This window comes from Salvelinus fontinalis, chromosome 17 (genome assembly GCF_029448725.1).
Source record: "Salvelinus fontinalis isolate EN_2023a chromosome 17, ASM2944872v1, whole genome shotgun sequence".
Lineage (NCBI taxonomy): Eukaryota > Metazoa > Chordata > Actinopteri > Salmoniformes > Salmonidae > Salvelinus > Salvelinus fontinalis.
Window position 1 is genome coordinate 31,335,427 of NC_074681.1, and position 15,544 is coordinate 31,350,970.

At 42.4% G+C, this 15,544-nt stretch overlaps 1 protein-coding gene across 2 annotated transcripts in view; it reads right to left on the reverse strand.

The window, feature by feature from the left end:
• The window catches only part of LOC129814157 (extended synaptotagmin-2-like), a 54,290-nt gene that overhangs the window by 16,087 nt on the left and 22,659 nt on the right, over positions 1–15,544 (reverse strand). For both annotated transcript variants that reach the window (XM_055867001.1, XM_055867002.1), the window contains exons 8-14: positions 11,831–11,886; positions 2,500–2,620; positions 2,071–2,247; positions 1,768–1,853; positions 1,569–1,617; positions 1,380–1,469; positions 520–615 (exon numbers count right to left, since the gene is read on the reverse strand). In XM_055867001.1, the coding sequence (XP_055722976.1) occupies positions 520–615; positions 1,380–1,469; positions 1,569–1,617; positions 1,768–1,853; positions 2,071–2,247; positions 2,500–2,620; positions 11,831–11,886 (675 nt within the window). The remainder of the gene's footprint in view (positions 1–519; positions 616–1,379; positions 1,470–1,568; positions 1,618–1,767; positions 1,854–2,070; positions 2,248–2,499; positions 2,621–11,830; positions 11,887–15,544) is intronic.

A 15,544-nucleotide genomic window follows, 5' to 3' on the forward strand; every position in this document is an offset into this window, starting at 1 on the left:
ATAGAGCTAAAACTAATGATCTTATTTCACAGGTGATATAGAAAGAAAACTTGAGGTACAATAATGTATCCCTCTGGCAGACTATTAGTATGAGTGACCGGTTGAGACTGAGGGAAGAGAGGTAGAGGATATTAACATTATCATGAGAGGAGAGAGGGGAAGGGAAGGAGATCAAGCAGGAGAGCAGTCATAGGAAGAGGAGGTAGGTGGGGTGAACTGGGTGCTTCATACCGTCTCATGACTGGTAGACTGGCACAGTAAAGTATCATGTTTTGTGGCCAGCAGAAAAGTTGACATTGCCATCTCATAACTAACAGGTCAAATAAGTTGTGCGGAGATACAGAGAGGCAATGTAGTGTGTTTCCCCATCCAAATCCTAATTATAACGGTCCCAATGCTTGATGTTTTTCTCTGCTACACATTAGCCCAAGCAGAACGGCTCAGCAATCTTAAGCATGCAGTAGCTCTTGTGCTTTTTCCTATTCTTCTTGTGACTTTACCACAGGTGGAGTGACTTACAGGGAGGCTTCTTGCTGAGTCCAGGAAGACCACCAGCAGGGAAGACGACAGGTCGTTATTAGCCTGTCCTTTATCAACCTTGTTGCTGGTCAGCACCTGGGAGAGAGCGGGAGAGGACACGGACAAAGTAAATAGTCAGCACAGTAGTTACTGTAGTGTGAGGCAGCTTGATGTACTTGATGACAGAACACTAGTCCATTATATTAAGAGCAATCTGTACTGTTGGTCAAACATAGAATGATGTGTCTCATCAGCACTGATATAATGGACTGCAGAAACACAGTGTGTGTCCCACATGGTACACGATTCCCTATTCGGTGCACTACTTTTGACTAAAGCCCTATAGGCCCTGGTCTGAAGTAATTCACTATATAGGGAACAGGGTACCATTTGGTGTTACAGGGATCTATGAGTGGACATAATAATGTCTGGAACGGAGCAAATGGAAGGTACCAAACACTTGGACACCATGCGTTTGATGAATTTGAAGCCATTCCACCAATTCCGCTCCAGCTATTACAACGAGCCCGTTCTCCCCAATTAGGGTGCCACCAACCTCCTTAGGAGTGGACTGATGGAACAGATGTTAAATAAGAACTACAGAGTTCAAACGGGGTGAGAACTTCCTCTTGGATTCCCCAATCTATCCCTTTAATCTACATGTTTAATCTACTCTCTCTAGTGGATGGAGGAATATGTAGACCTATTCCTGTTAAGTGTCTTAAAGCTGAAGGCCTGAAAACTCATTTACATACAGACTGATCTCCTGTGTCCCAAATGGCACCCTACTCCCTCTGGGTCCTGGTCAGAAGTATTGCACTATATAGGGAATGGGGTGCTAAGTAGATAAAAGGCGGTACCTGATCAAGCTTTTCACGAGTGGGAAGCAGAGACAGCCACTCCAGTTTTAAGTGCAGCTTTCCGGTATCCACTTCCTCCAAGACAAACCACTGGAACGGAACAGAAGGAATTCAGTGTGCTGGATGATCACATATATTTACAATTGAGTGTTTCTATTGAGAAAGGAGTCAAAACAAAAGACACATTGCCTCATCAACTTTCTGTTCCTTCTGAAGTTCAGTGATATCTATCAATAACCTGCAAGGGAAATATACACATGCTGTGAGTTCATTGGAGAGAGTGGTTGATACATGATAGCTTTATGTGCTACAGCAGAAATCATGCATGACGTTCAAGTGATTTTGATGGCTGTGGAAGGATCCTAAAGGATTAGGATCTATCACTTACCTTCCTAAGAAATCATCCTGGTCAGTGTCCTCATCAAACAGCTCTATGTCCAGGTTCTGTGGTCCTGAGGTTTCATACACCATAGCCTGAAGGTCACATTCACACAGGCGTGATTACAGTTAGACCTTCTCAGTTGCATACAGGACAACATATTGGTAATGTACTGGAATGTAGTTCATGTCAGACAACCCACTCCATTCTCTCTCACACTGTCAAAGACCAAATAAATCTTTCCCAACAGAACAATTATCTTAAGAAATCTTCCTGAACCACTTTGTGGATGTTTAAAAATGTTCTCTCTACCTCATAGACTTCGTTCCACTTGGGATTGATGGTCTTCTTGATCACCTTGCTCCGAAACAGCTGGTTGCCGATGTGAAGGACCCCGTACGGGTCTGACTTGCCCTTTATTATCCCTCCCAGGAACATATCCTTAGCTACCAGTTCCTGGGCCTCTAGGAAGTGAATCCTCAGGACGCCCTGGGAGGAGAGAGAGACCAACATCACTGAGTTCATACATATCTCATAGTGATTTCATGTATTACATTAACATTGGAATTCAATAATGCCATAAGGGATGGGTTGCATTTCAACATAGCAAAACTACAGTAGGAAATTTGTTGATTCGTTCATCAGGTTTGGCTTCATACAGTGGAATGTGTGTCTTGCTTTCAGACTCAGTGTAGTGTGTGTGATTAAATGGGAATCTTCCGTCCGTCTGTCCCTCCCTACCTTAGGTATTGGGAAGCGAAGCTGAGAGAGCTCAGCCTCTCCCACTAGAGGAATGGTAATGCGGTTAGGCAGGACCAGGTAGCTGTAGATGATGTCCTGGATCAGGTTATCACACAGGCCACTAACGGGGGACAAAGAGACACAGGCTATAACACACACAGGCCAGGAGACACAGATAGAAAACATCTTCCATTTAGGCTGATTCTACCTCCATCCCATTTCAAGCAACATGTTGAGTCTCAAATGGCACTCTATTCCCTATATAGTGCACTACTCAGTGTCTTGTAGCCCTGTAGCGCTGACACTTAACAGTGATCTGGGGACTTTCGAGACTGATAGCCAAGCAGAAGAGGTTACACAGCAGTGTACAAGCCATCACAGGGAAATGTCCTGTCAGCAGATTGGGGGGTGTTGGATGGTTTATGGGGTCTAGGCAAATACAATACAATTCTGGCCTTCCATTGGCAGGTGGAGAGTAGGGGGAGGGGTCACTATGTCGGTGTCCCTATAGTGCACTACTTTTGACCAGAGCCTGTGGGGCTGGATCAAAATTAGTGCACTATATAGGAAAAAGGGTGCCATTGGGATTCAGTCGATGTGTGACAGCAGAAGCCAAGGGCACTGTCACTCTGAACCCTAGAAAGCAGCACAACCACAAGTTAATACATGTAGGCCTTGTTTTCAACTAGAGCCAAGACAAAGATTATTAGAAAGGATGAATCCAAACCACATTCAATGTTCAGTTTCTCTAATGCCCACTAGATGGCAGCATCGTAGTGAATGGAGAATTCCCTCAGCGGGTGCGTGTTAGTCCCTCAGAGCTGGGTTGAATTGTTCAGCAGAGCCTCCCCCATCCCTTCCTCAAAACTCCTCTGAGGTTAAAATATTCTGTTACGTCTATAAAAGGTTGTTTTTGGTGAGAACGTGTGTATTAGAAATATGTAGAGGCCAGCCTTCACATTTCTGAGTTTATCTGCAGAAGGAATTCATTAATTTCTGGTGTTCAGCTGCGATACATTTGTTACCAATTAGGGTTGTTGAAAATGTAAGTGACTATGCACTTTGTGCTCAGTTCTATCTTTTCGTCTGTTTGTAGGAAAAGGTCAGCAAAACTACAATTCAACTTTTTACACTCCGAGCGTGTCTGTGTGTTGGGGGAGTGGGAACACATCTTCCATTCCCAAAAAGTAAAACACACACTACACAAACACTCACGGGTGACCGGAGATGCCTGCTGTTTTAGAAGGAGATGCAAATCCCACCAGAGGAAACCTGAGCCCTGTACACAGAACCCCCTCTGTCTGTACACACCACACACACACCACACACACACACACACACACACACACACACACACACACACACACACACACACACACACACACAGACACAGACACAGAGGAAAAGCTCGGAGTAAGGCAGGGTTGGGCAGGTTTCAGGTTCAACACCCACACACTGGTGTTTCCTTCAAACCTGTAAAACAAGGAAGGCTACATTTCACAGGGCGGAGTCTCAAACCCACAATGTCTCATACCAAAACAAAATGACACACCAGACACTATACTCATTTATTTAGTTGTGGACCTTGATCAGAGCACAGCTTCTACATTACCTATCAAACCACCACAGCCATGTAAGCCTATACATGTCTCTTCATTGAATGAAGTTTTTTCAAATGGCCCCATTCAAATGTCTGGATGGCCCACTGCACTACAATGACAACCCTGTATGTGTGGCGTGTTGGTCACTTCTAACAGTATGTTCCAGGGAGAATAGCCTGGACAACTGTTTTTACGTTTGCCACTGGTCTTCGTTTTTATATGATACCAATTTTGTTTGGCATAAGTGAGCATTGGGGCGGCAGGTAGCCTAGTGATGAGAGCATCGAGCCAGTAACCGAAAGGTTGCAAGATTGAATCCCCGAGCTGACAACGTAAAAATATGTAGTTTTGCCCCTGAACAAGGCAGTTAACCCACTGTTCCTAGGTCGTCATTGAAAATAAGAATTTGTTCTTAACTGACTTGCCTAGTTAAATAAAAGGTTAAAAAAAATTAAAACAAAAAAATATCACTTGCAGATACATTTTATAGGTAGCCATTTACACTTGTACCTGTATACTGGTTGAAAATGGCATTGATATGCGCCTAAATTGGAACGCAGTGGCTGTACAGTAGCATTCTATGAATGATGTCAGAGTTCAGGGTCTCCGCTTCACAGTGCTGTATGGGTTTGACTGACAGCAGTTCTGAACTTGAGCACCGCACGGGTCAAGAAGTTGTTTTGAAAGATGGCAATTGTAATAAATACAGCTTTGATGTTATACAAGCCAAACACACGTGAATTAAAATCTGCATTTCACATTTCCATATCATAAAACTCATGTCATGTACAGTATTAATGTTTATGATCACTATGTTTGATGTACAGTTACAAGATGACATGGCGTCAAACCCTGGGTTGTTCTGAACAGAATGAGTCTGTTTGTCTGTTGTGAAGAGAATTCACCGCGGCACACCTGAATGCACTCATTTATAACTTAGCTAGTCATGTGGGCAATAGAACAAGCTTTCAAAATCATGCCCACCTGACCCATATTGCAATTTATAAATGGGTCGTTTTAAGATTACAGCTCCTAAATTTTCCAGGAATTTTCTTATCATGTTACTGACTGTATCCAGAGTATTTTCAGATTTCGTTATCAACAAATATGGTGAAAAGTACAGTAAATGGAAAATGCAATTAAATCAACAATGTAATGTTTGGATTCAGTCTTGTGTCAGGTGAACTGTTGTGACCTCAACGTTGGTCTAATCATTTTCCCATTATCTCCAAACTGTTCCTTTTCAATTGCTACCATGCTTACGCTGTTCATATTTCTACTGTTGGAAACATTTCAATTTAGCCATATCCATACAGGTCAATTCCCACGAGTGTGGGTTAAAACACCACCAAATGAGAACACTATTGAACAGAACTAGAGTTGTGAAATGTTGAAACAAGCTAGCTCTGGGGTATCGTAGTGGATGTACAGTACACTCCCCCCCATATGCATTTGGACAGAGAATCTAAAATTGTATACAGTATTTGGCTCTACGGTCGTGGCCAAAAGTTTTGAGAATGACACAAATATTAATTTTCAAAGTCTGCTGCTTTTATTGACAATTAAATGAAGTTGATGCAAAGAGTCAATATTTGCAGTGTTGACCTCTCTCTTTTTTCAAGACCTCTGCAATCCACCCTGGCATGCTGTCAATTAACTTCTGGGCCACATTCTGACTGATGGCAGCCCATTCTTGCATAATCAATGATTGGAGTTCGTCAGAATTTGTGGGTTTTTGTTTGTCCACCCGCCTCTTGAGGATTGACCACAAGTTCTCAATGGGATTACGGTCTGGGGAGTTTCCTGGCCATGGACCCAAAATATTGATGTTTTGTTCCCCGAGCCACTTTGTTACCACTTTTGCCTTATGGCACGGTGATCCATCATGCTGGAAAAGGCATTGTTCGTCACCAAACTGTTCCTGGATAGTTGGGAGAAGTTGCTCTCGGAGGATGTGTTGGTACCATTCTTTATTCATGGCTGTGTTCTTAGGTAAAATTGTGAGTGAGCCCACTCCCTTGGCTGAGAAGCAACTCCACACATGAATTGTCTCAGGACACTTTACTGTTGGCATGACACAGGACTGATGGGAGCGCTCACCTTGTCTTCTCCGGACAAGCTTTTTTCCGGATGTCCCAAACAATCGGAAAGAGGATCCATCAGAGAAAATGACTTTCTCCCAGTCCTCAGCAGTCCAATCCCTGTACCTTTTGCAGAATATCAGTCTGTCCCTGATATTTTTCCTGGAGAGAAGTGACTTCATTGATGCCCTTCTTGCACCAGGCCAACCTCCAAAAGTCTTTGCCTCAATGTGCGTGCAGATGCACTCAAACCTGCCTGCCTCCATTCCTGAGCAAGCTCTGTACTGGTGGTTCCCCAATCCCGCAGCTGAATCAACTTTAGGAGACGATCCTGGCGCTTACTGGACTTTCTTGGGCGCCCTGAAGCCTTCTTCACAACAATTGAACCGCTCTCCTTGAAGTTCTTGATGATCCGATAAATGGTTGATTTAGGTGCAATCTTACTGGCAGCAATATCCTTGCCTGTGAATCCCTTTTTGTGCAAAGCAATGATGACGGCACGTGTTTCCTTGCAGGTCACTGTGGTTGACAGAGGAAGAACAATGATTCCAAGCACCACCCTCCTTTTGAAGCTTCCAGTCTGTTATTCAAACTCAATCAGCATGACAGAGTGATCTCCAGCCTTGTCCTCATCAACACTCACACCTGTGTTAACTACCCGCTATTCAAAGCGCTCTGAACAAATTAAGGGAATCGTTCACAAACATTGGCACATTCTAAAATCCGATGATAGTCTCGGTAATGTGTTTTCGGACCTTCCCTTGGTCGTATTCTCGCAGGGCAGAAATCTCAGAGACCAATTGGTACACTGATTTATCACCCCAAGATATCCCTGAACAACGTCTATTTGCGCCCCTACTGGATGGAAATTACAAGTGTAATGGCTGTGCCCAATGCAATGGCACTTACAAATGTAGATCCTTCAAACACCCACAAACAGGGAAATCGATCCCAATCAAAGGTGTTATTACGTGCTCCACTAAGGCAGTTATTTATCTTATAACTTGTCCTTGTGGTAAAAATTATGTGGGTAAAACAAAGCGCGAATTATAAGTACGTATCTCAGAGCATCATAGCACCATTAGGTGCAAAAACTTGACTTACCCAGTTGCGGCCCACTTTTTGGAGGCAGGCCACTCGATTTCGTCTCTGCATTATATTGGCATCGAACATGTCACCCTCCCTAGGAGAGGGGGTGACCTTGATAATTTATTGTTAAAACGAGAGGCTGCCTGGATCTTTAACTTAAAGACCCTTGCCCCCTCCGCCTCAACGTAGACTTTGATCTGAAGCTATTCTTGTGATTATTGTAACTTTGCCATTGTAATTGTTTGTAAGCTTGTGTAGTCTAAAATGAATCTATGATCATATGTTATCCATTTGTTTTTTGTTTGCTGTTCTTTGTATGCCATTTTAATATTTGAGAATTAACCAATGATATTAGGCCACTCTTGGCCATGATTACAGACACCTGTGTGTCTTTTGACACTATATAAACGAGTCATCCTGCAGTGTTTGTGATTATACCCTGATGAAGACAGCTTGGCTGTCGAAACGTTGGATATTACATTTTTGCATCTGAGCTCCTAGAGTGTGCGCCTCTCCTTTATTTTCAAGTTTATTACTCCGCTAGGCAGCACCTCGCCTAAATAAGTGTGCGTTTCTTTTTCTTCTAGAACAAGAGAATCACTGACATGATGTCAGCTGGTCCTTTTGTGGCAGGGCTGAAATGCAGTGGAAATGTTTTTGGGGGATTCAGTTAATTTGCATGGCAAAGAGGGACTTTGCACTTAATCTGATCACTCTTCATAACATTCTGGAGTATATGCAAATTGCCATCATACAAACTGAGGCAGCAGACACTTTGAAAATAATTTGTGTCAAACTTTGGGCCACGACTGTGTACTCCAGCATTTTAGATTTGAGATAGAATGTTTCATTTTAGGTGACAGTACAGGTTTCATTTGAGGGTAATGAGTATGTTCATACATATCGGTTTTACCGTTTAGAAATTAAAGCACTTTATGCATGCATCTAGTCCCACCATTTAAAAAAGTCACAAGTATTTGGACAAAAGTGTAGTAATTGGTCCCATATCCCTTGCACACAATTAAACATGTTAGCTTCACTGTCCAAATACATTTGGAGGGGAGTTTATGTGATAGCTACTTTTCCTCTAGTAGCACACCATCCACCACATGGCTGCCTTGCTTAGAGCTGCTAATGCATGACCTCATGGCGCTGTGACCTCAGTGGCGTACGACTACTTCTAACACACAGCAACAGGGGCTACATCCCAAATGGTACCCTATTTTCTATGGGTCCTGGTCAAAAGTAGTGCTCCACTGTATATAGGGAATAGGGTGTCATTTGGAACACACACAGAGAGAGCCATGATGACCATTCCCCCTCCACATCCCCCACAGACTGTAGCTCGGTCTGAAAGAGTGGATCAGCCTGTGTTAGCCATTTATACCTACCATGGTTTATTACCACACACTTCCTCAAAATGGTGAGAGAGTGTTGACATTGCTACCTCACCAGCACCACCATTCCTGCCTCCCTCCCTCCCTCCCTCCCTCCCTCCCCTAAAAGCTTCCACCTGGCCATCTCTCCACAACAATTAGGCCTTCATGTTCATGTTCCCTCCTGTCTGTTTGTCTTGCCTTGTTTGTGTCCCAAATGCTACCTTATTCCAGGCCCCGGTTAAAAGTAGTGCAATATATAAGGATATAGGCTGTCATTTGAGACGGATCCCTGGTTGTCATCACAGGTGGAACAGAGCTGTTTTCATGCCTGGCACAGGAGCCAGCCCAGTGCTGAATCTAAACAGCCTATTTAGCCGAATCAGCTTTAAGCCTTTCACTGGCACAATTAACTACATGATATAGAAAGATATAGATACATTTTTCTCCTCCCTTCATCCCTGGTGAACACATTAAAAATGGTTGCCTCTAATCTATTAGCCTATATGGACTGATAACAAGCTGTGCATCATATCCCTTCACTTATTCCACATTTTGTTGTGTTACAGCCGGACGTTTTTCTACCCATCTACACACAATATCCTATAATGACAAAGTGGAAACCTGTTTTTAGAATTTTGTGAAAGTTTATTGAAAATGAAATACAGAAATCTAATTTACATAAGTATTCACACCCCTGAGTCAATACATGTTAGAATCACCTTCGGCAGCGACAACAGAGGTGAGTCTTTCTAAGTAAGTATATAAGGCTGTGTGTCTAGACTTGAAAGTTCATGCAGCTTTTGTATTCTGATCATGGAATTCCGAACACGTCTACATTTACATTTATGTCCACATTGTGTTCATTCCCACACTATATTCAAATGCCAGTATGCATTCCACAAAATGGTGGAATAGGCAAAATATGATAACCAAAAATTGTTTTTCTAAATATTAGCTAGCTGGCTAGCATTTGAGGCCAGCAAACAGGTGCCCACATACTAGGAATGTATTTACTCCAACGTTATAATGAAAAGGTGTCTCTCGGTCCAAAAACACATGTTTTCTGGAGACTTGTGGGAGGAGTGCTGTATACGCGTTCGGTGGCCTGATTGTGTCCAAACTGAGGAGAAATCTGCACACAATGCATCCCTGACCACCTCCTGAAATGGTCAGCCAGATCTGAACACAATCAGACTACAAAGCGACTTTTGTGCATCTAGACCCGTCATACAATGCGATCTTCGTATTCTGATAGCAGAAGTCACATGTATGTGTCATGTGTAGACACAACCTAAGAGCTTTGCACACCTGGATTGTACAATATTTGTACAAAACTGTAACTAGGCTACTCAGGAACATTCAATGTCGTCTTGGTAAGCAACTCCAGTGTATTTAAAAAAAATGATGTAACCTTTATTTAACTAAGTAAGTCAGTTAAGAACATATTCATATTTACAATGGCGGCCTACCCCGGCCAAACCCGGACGACGCTGGGCCAATAGTGCGCCGACCTAAGGGACTCCCAATCATAGCCGGATGTGATACAGCCTGGATTCGAACCAGGGACTGTAGTGATGCCTCTTGCACGGAGATGCAGTGCCTTAGACCACTGCGCCACTCGAGAGCAGTATTTTTGGCCTTGTGTTTTTTATTGTCCTACTGACAGGTAAATGTCTCCCACTGTCTGTTGGAAAGCAGACTGAAACAGGTTTCCCTCTAGAATTTAGCCTGTGCTTAGCTCTATTCTATTTATTTTGATCCTAAAAAACTCCATAGTCCTTGGTGATGACAAGCATACCCAAAACATGATGCGGCAGGTAGCCTAGCGCTTAGAGCATTGGGACAGTAACCGAAAGGTTGCTTGTTAGAATCCTTGTGGCAGTAAGATGGGAAAATCTGCCGTTCTATCCTTGAGCAAGGCGGTTAAACCCTCCCAACAACTGCTCCCCGGGCATCGATGACGTGGACGTTGATTGAGGCAGCCCCCCACACCTCTCTGATTCAGAGGGGTTGGTTAAATGCGGAAAACAAATTTTGTGCAACTGATTAGATATGACCTTTCTCTTAACATGCTTAAAAATATGAAGAGTGGTACTCAGTGATGTGTTGTGTTTTCCGCAAACATAACTCTGTATTCAGGACATAAAGTTCATTTCTTTGCCACATTTTTGCAGTTTTACTTTAGCGCTTTGTTGCAAACAGGATGCATGTTTTGCAATAGTTTTATTCTCTTTAGGCTTCCTTCTTTTGACTCTGTCATTTAGTTTAGTAGTGTGGAGTAACTACAATGTTGTTGATCCATCCTCAGTTTTCTCCAATATCAGCCAATAAACTCTGTTTAAAGTCACCATTGGCCTCATGGTGAAATCCCTGAGCGGTTTCCTTACTCTTTGGAAACTGAGTTAGGAAGGACGCCTCTATCTTTGTCCTGACTGGGTGTATTGATACTTCATCCAAAGTGTAACTAATAACTTCACCATGCTCAAAGGGATATTCAATGTCATCTTTTTTTATTTGAACCTAATCTACAAATAGGTGCCCTTCTTTGCGATGCATTGGAAAAACCTCCCTGGTCTTTGTAGTTTAATCTGTGTTTGAAATTCACTGCTCGACTGAGGGAACTTAGATGTATGTATGTGTGGGGTACAGAGATGAGGTAGTCATTCAAAAATCACGTATGCAACTTATGCGACTTGTTAGGCACATTTTTACTCCTGAAATGTATATTTAGGCTTGCCATAACAAAAGGGTTGAATACTTATTGACTCAAGACATTTCAGCTTTTCATTTCCAGTGACACAACATTTTATATTCAGACTAACAACAAAATGTGTAATAGGTCAAGGTGTGAATACTCTGAAGGCACTGTACGTAGTGACTTGTAGAGGTTGCCATTTGGGATGCGGGCCAAGGATACAATTAATATCAAATCAAATGTATTTATATAGCCCTTCTTACATCAGCTGATATCTCAAAGTGATGTACAGAAACCCAGCCTAAAACCCTAAAAAAGCAAGCAATGCAGGTGTAGAAGCACATCCTGTAAGTGTAGACCATGCCCTCTGAATAGACCAAAACTAAGACTTGATTCCTCAAAGCACATTTATATTATAGGTCAGGCCAGTTCCACACCACAACAGTAATAAGAAGCGGGGTTTGCAGTCGTGCAGTTGTCACTTACTTCAAGCCTGGAATGTCCAGCATATTTGTGAGGCCTGTCCAGTTTATGTCCAGAAACTAAAAGGAAAAAGAAAACATGCCTTTGAGTAACAGAGAAAAAAAAACGAAGCAGAACTCCGAGGAACTCTAGGGCGTGATGAGCCCAAACAGAGTGGAACTACTACTGTGTGCACCACAAACACAGTCATTTCATTTAAACTCACCTCATTTAGGAAGTCAAGCAAAAAACAGCTCCTTGTCTTCTAAGCTTACGGAGAGCATTCTCACTAGGAGGGCATCAGCCTGCTCCATTACACTGGTAAACAATGCAACTAGCTATTTCTGTACACTAATGCAGAGAGGACATGCATATTGTGGGTAGGCTTTAGCTTTGTGTGTTTCCTGCCAACCCTAGTTAACTAAGCACTGAATAATAAGGCCACTGAAGCGCAAACAGCTTAACGTTTTAATCAAGTGTTCTCATCTAGCTAATATCCTCATTTAGCTATTCATTGCAATAAAATGAGTAGAAAATGACGACAGACACAATTAGTATAATATCAATAGTTCAAGCTGTTTTCTAAGAGTTTAACTAAGCATAAACACTTGCAAAAAAAATCGAAGAAAATAATGACCAATTTGTATTTAAGATCAATGAGAGTTTTGTTTTAATAAGAAGTCTATAGAGAGAGTTGACAAGCAGTGAATCTATCTCAATCTATTATCAGCAGAAGAGGAATTTCCAATGGCTAAAAAGCAGCAAATTGGAAGCTACTCAACAGCTAATAAAAGCTTGCCCATGAGGAGTACCGTTTCCTAGTAAAACACAGCAGCGCACTCATTCACAGCAGCATAAAAGAACTAGCCAAAAGACATTCATTTGAACTGGTTCTAACTGACATTTCCAGAGCAAGGCAATAATTGATACTTTACAATTAAAGATGTTATCCACTTTCATCATGTCATCTCTTTGAAGACAGCTACAAATGACTGCTACAGTATCTGGTAAATGGTTATTACTTTGACCTGAACAGTGAACACGGACATTAACTTTAAAAGCGGTATCTAGAGCATAAAGCAATGTCTTGAGGAAAATGAGCACTGTCGAAAAGATTGAAACACCGTATAGGGAGACAGATTGAATGCTTACAAGATTCTTACTACAGGGCAAACTATACCGTATCTACAGTAACTGTTTGTTCTGTACTGGTTTTATGGAAGTGAGGACCGTAGGCTGTACAGTATGTGGCAAGCATAGTCTGTGTGTCAAATGGCACCCCAGCCTGGTCTCAGAGAGCCAAACGTATTATATTTTACTAAAATCCGTGCCGAATCTCATCACGGACAACTTCAGCATTTCAGCTAAGTAGCACCTACTATATTTTTAGCTACTTAGCATGTTAGCTAACCCTTCCCCAAACCCTAACCCTTCAACCTTACTCCTAACCCTAACCCCTAACCAAACACAGCATATCATACTCAAGCAGTTGAACGTAGCATATCATACTAAAGTCGTCTAACGTAATACAGTATATCATACTAAACCGGTCAAATGCGACCAAGACGTAGGATACTATACGTCCTACAATTTGTATTATATTGTACGACCACTATTACAATGGTAGGCCTAACGAAAAGTAACATATCATACTAAATGGAGTAGCAAAGATTTTTTGCTATGAGACCGGATTGGGCACCCTATTCTCCATGCAGTACTTTGCACTACTTTTAACCAGGGCTTTTGACCAGGGAATAAAGTTCACTTTGGGACACCTCCTTAGTGTGGATTGGATTCCAAACAAATACAAAGTTTTCAGGACAATGCCAGAATGTGTGCAGCAACGGTGCACTGTAGCATCACAATACTGCACGACTGCAAAACGACTTAGAACAACGACAAACATTTAGTAGGCTCAGGAATTAACGTAGGCCTAGACAGTGTTCCAGGGTCATAGATGAAGGAATCAAACTTTCTGAGAATGATGTGTTGTGACAGTCTCTAGGGGAACATAGCCTTGTGACCTGGCTAGCTATGTTACTGGGTTAGTCTGACCGGTATGGTGAAATAGCCACGGGTGCATACCAAATTCCACCCTATTTCCTATATAGTGCATTACTTTTGTGCACTACATGGGTAATAGGGTGCCATTTGGGATGCAAGCCATGTCTTTCTCTGTTCCAGTACCCAAGCCAGAAGTTCTGCCCATTGAATCATAGAACACTGCCTGTATGCCACTCCTCAAAAGCAACAGAGAATGCTCTATGGAGGCTCCTCTCAGTTTATGAGTCATACATGCCATTAAGAACACTCAGATGACAGCAAAGCAGTCAAGGCACATTACCTCTCCCATCAAATTCACTGTATTTTCAGACACTTACGGTTCAAGGGTTTCTAATAACATTGACTGAAACAGTATTTGAAATAAGGAGAAGGGTAGGCCTAAATCAATTGTAGATACGAATCAAGCCTCTGCCCGAATCCTGGCATTATCATTTTCTCCAAGTAGTTTCCTACCACATTAGCACACTTCTTACCATAAAAGGACTGGCATTAGTCTACCGGTTGTCATGGTTACCAAATAAAGTCAACCAAACATGGGGTGATATGGCATGTCTCATGTGCCAGTGATCATCCACTAAGAGAGTCATGTCATGTCTCATGTGCCAGTGGTCATCCACTAAGAGAGTCATGTCTTGTCTCATGTGCCAGTGGTCATCCACTAAGAGAGTCATGTCTCATGTGCCAGAAGTCATCCACTAAGAGAGTCATGTCATGTCTCATGTGCCAGAAGTCATCCACTAAGAAAGCATGCTTGTGTCCCAAATGGCACCTTATTCCCTATATAGTGCACTACTGTAGACCAGAGCCCATATTAGTGCACTATAAGGAATAAGGGGCCATGTCTCTGAACTGTGGGTCTGCTACAGTGTGTGAAGGTCGAGGACCGGGAGCAAGGTGACTTTGTTCACATTTATACTGCTCATTTAACAATGTCTGCAAAGCTGAGAAACATGCTATTAAGGAGCTCAGAAAGTCAACATCTGGGTGATTTAAGACGAGGACTTGACTTGTAGCGTACATACAGTAAGCAGACATTAGTGCTAAGCATAAAGCTGTTACAGTGCAGCTTAAAACTCTACTGTCTAAATGTTTTGTCTACGGAACATTTCAGGCTAAATTCAAGCTTGTCAATCATTTATGTTTGGTCGATTGTCAAAAGAGACCAGAGGTGACATTTCAAAACAAGTAAAATGACATCTATTCTCCCACATCCTAACAAGTAAAGTGCTGCAGGCACAAAGCTTTGACAGGATTCTGACCACAACACAGCAGCATTCTTTCCCATAACGAACAGCTCTAATGACCTAAAAGCCTACAAGGTAAACAACATGCTGTGCTCTTGTATGATCATGACAGTGTTCCTTCATTTTTCTTATTCAACCATAACGCCTTCCAGCAAAATTAGGAACTTCTGAATTCTGGCAAAAGAATGAGCACATTTCTCACCTAACCCAATTCTCACCTGGATTTTAATATATTGTCAGGCAAGGAGTGGCACGTGATGCCTTACCCAAAATACATAACAGAATACAGGACACAAGAAGAAACGTCTGTCAGTGATCAGGTGATGATGACGCTTTCAGCACTTGTCTAAGGCCTGGGCAGGGCGTTTATGATGATTTTCCTGTCTCTCCTGATGTTGACACAGATACGTTTCACAGCCTGCTCCACTGT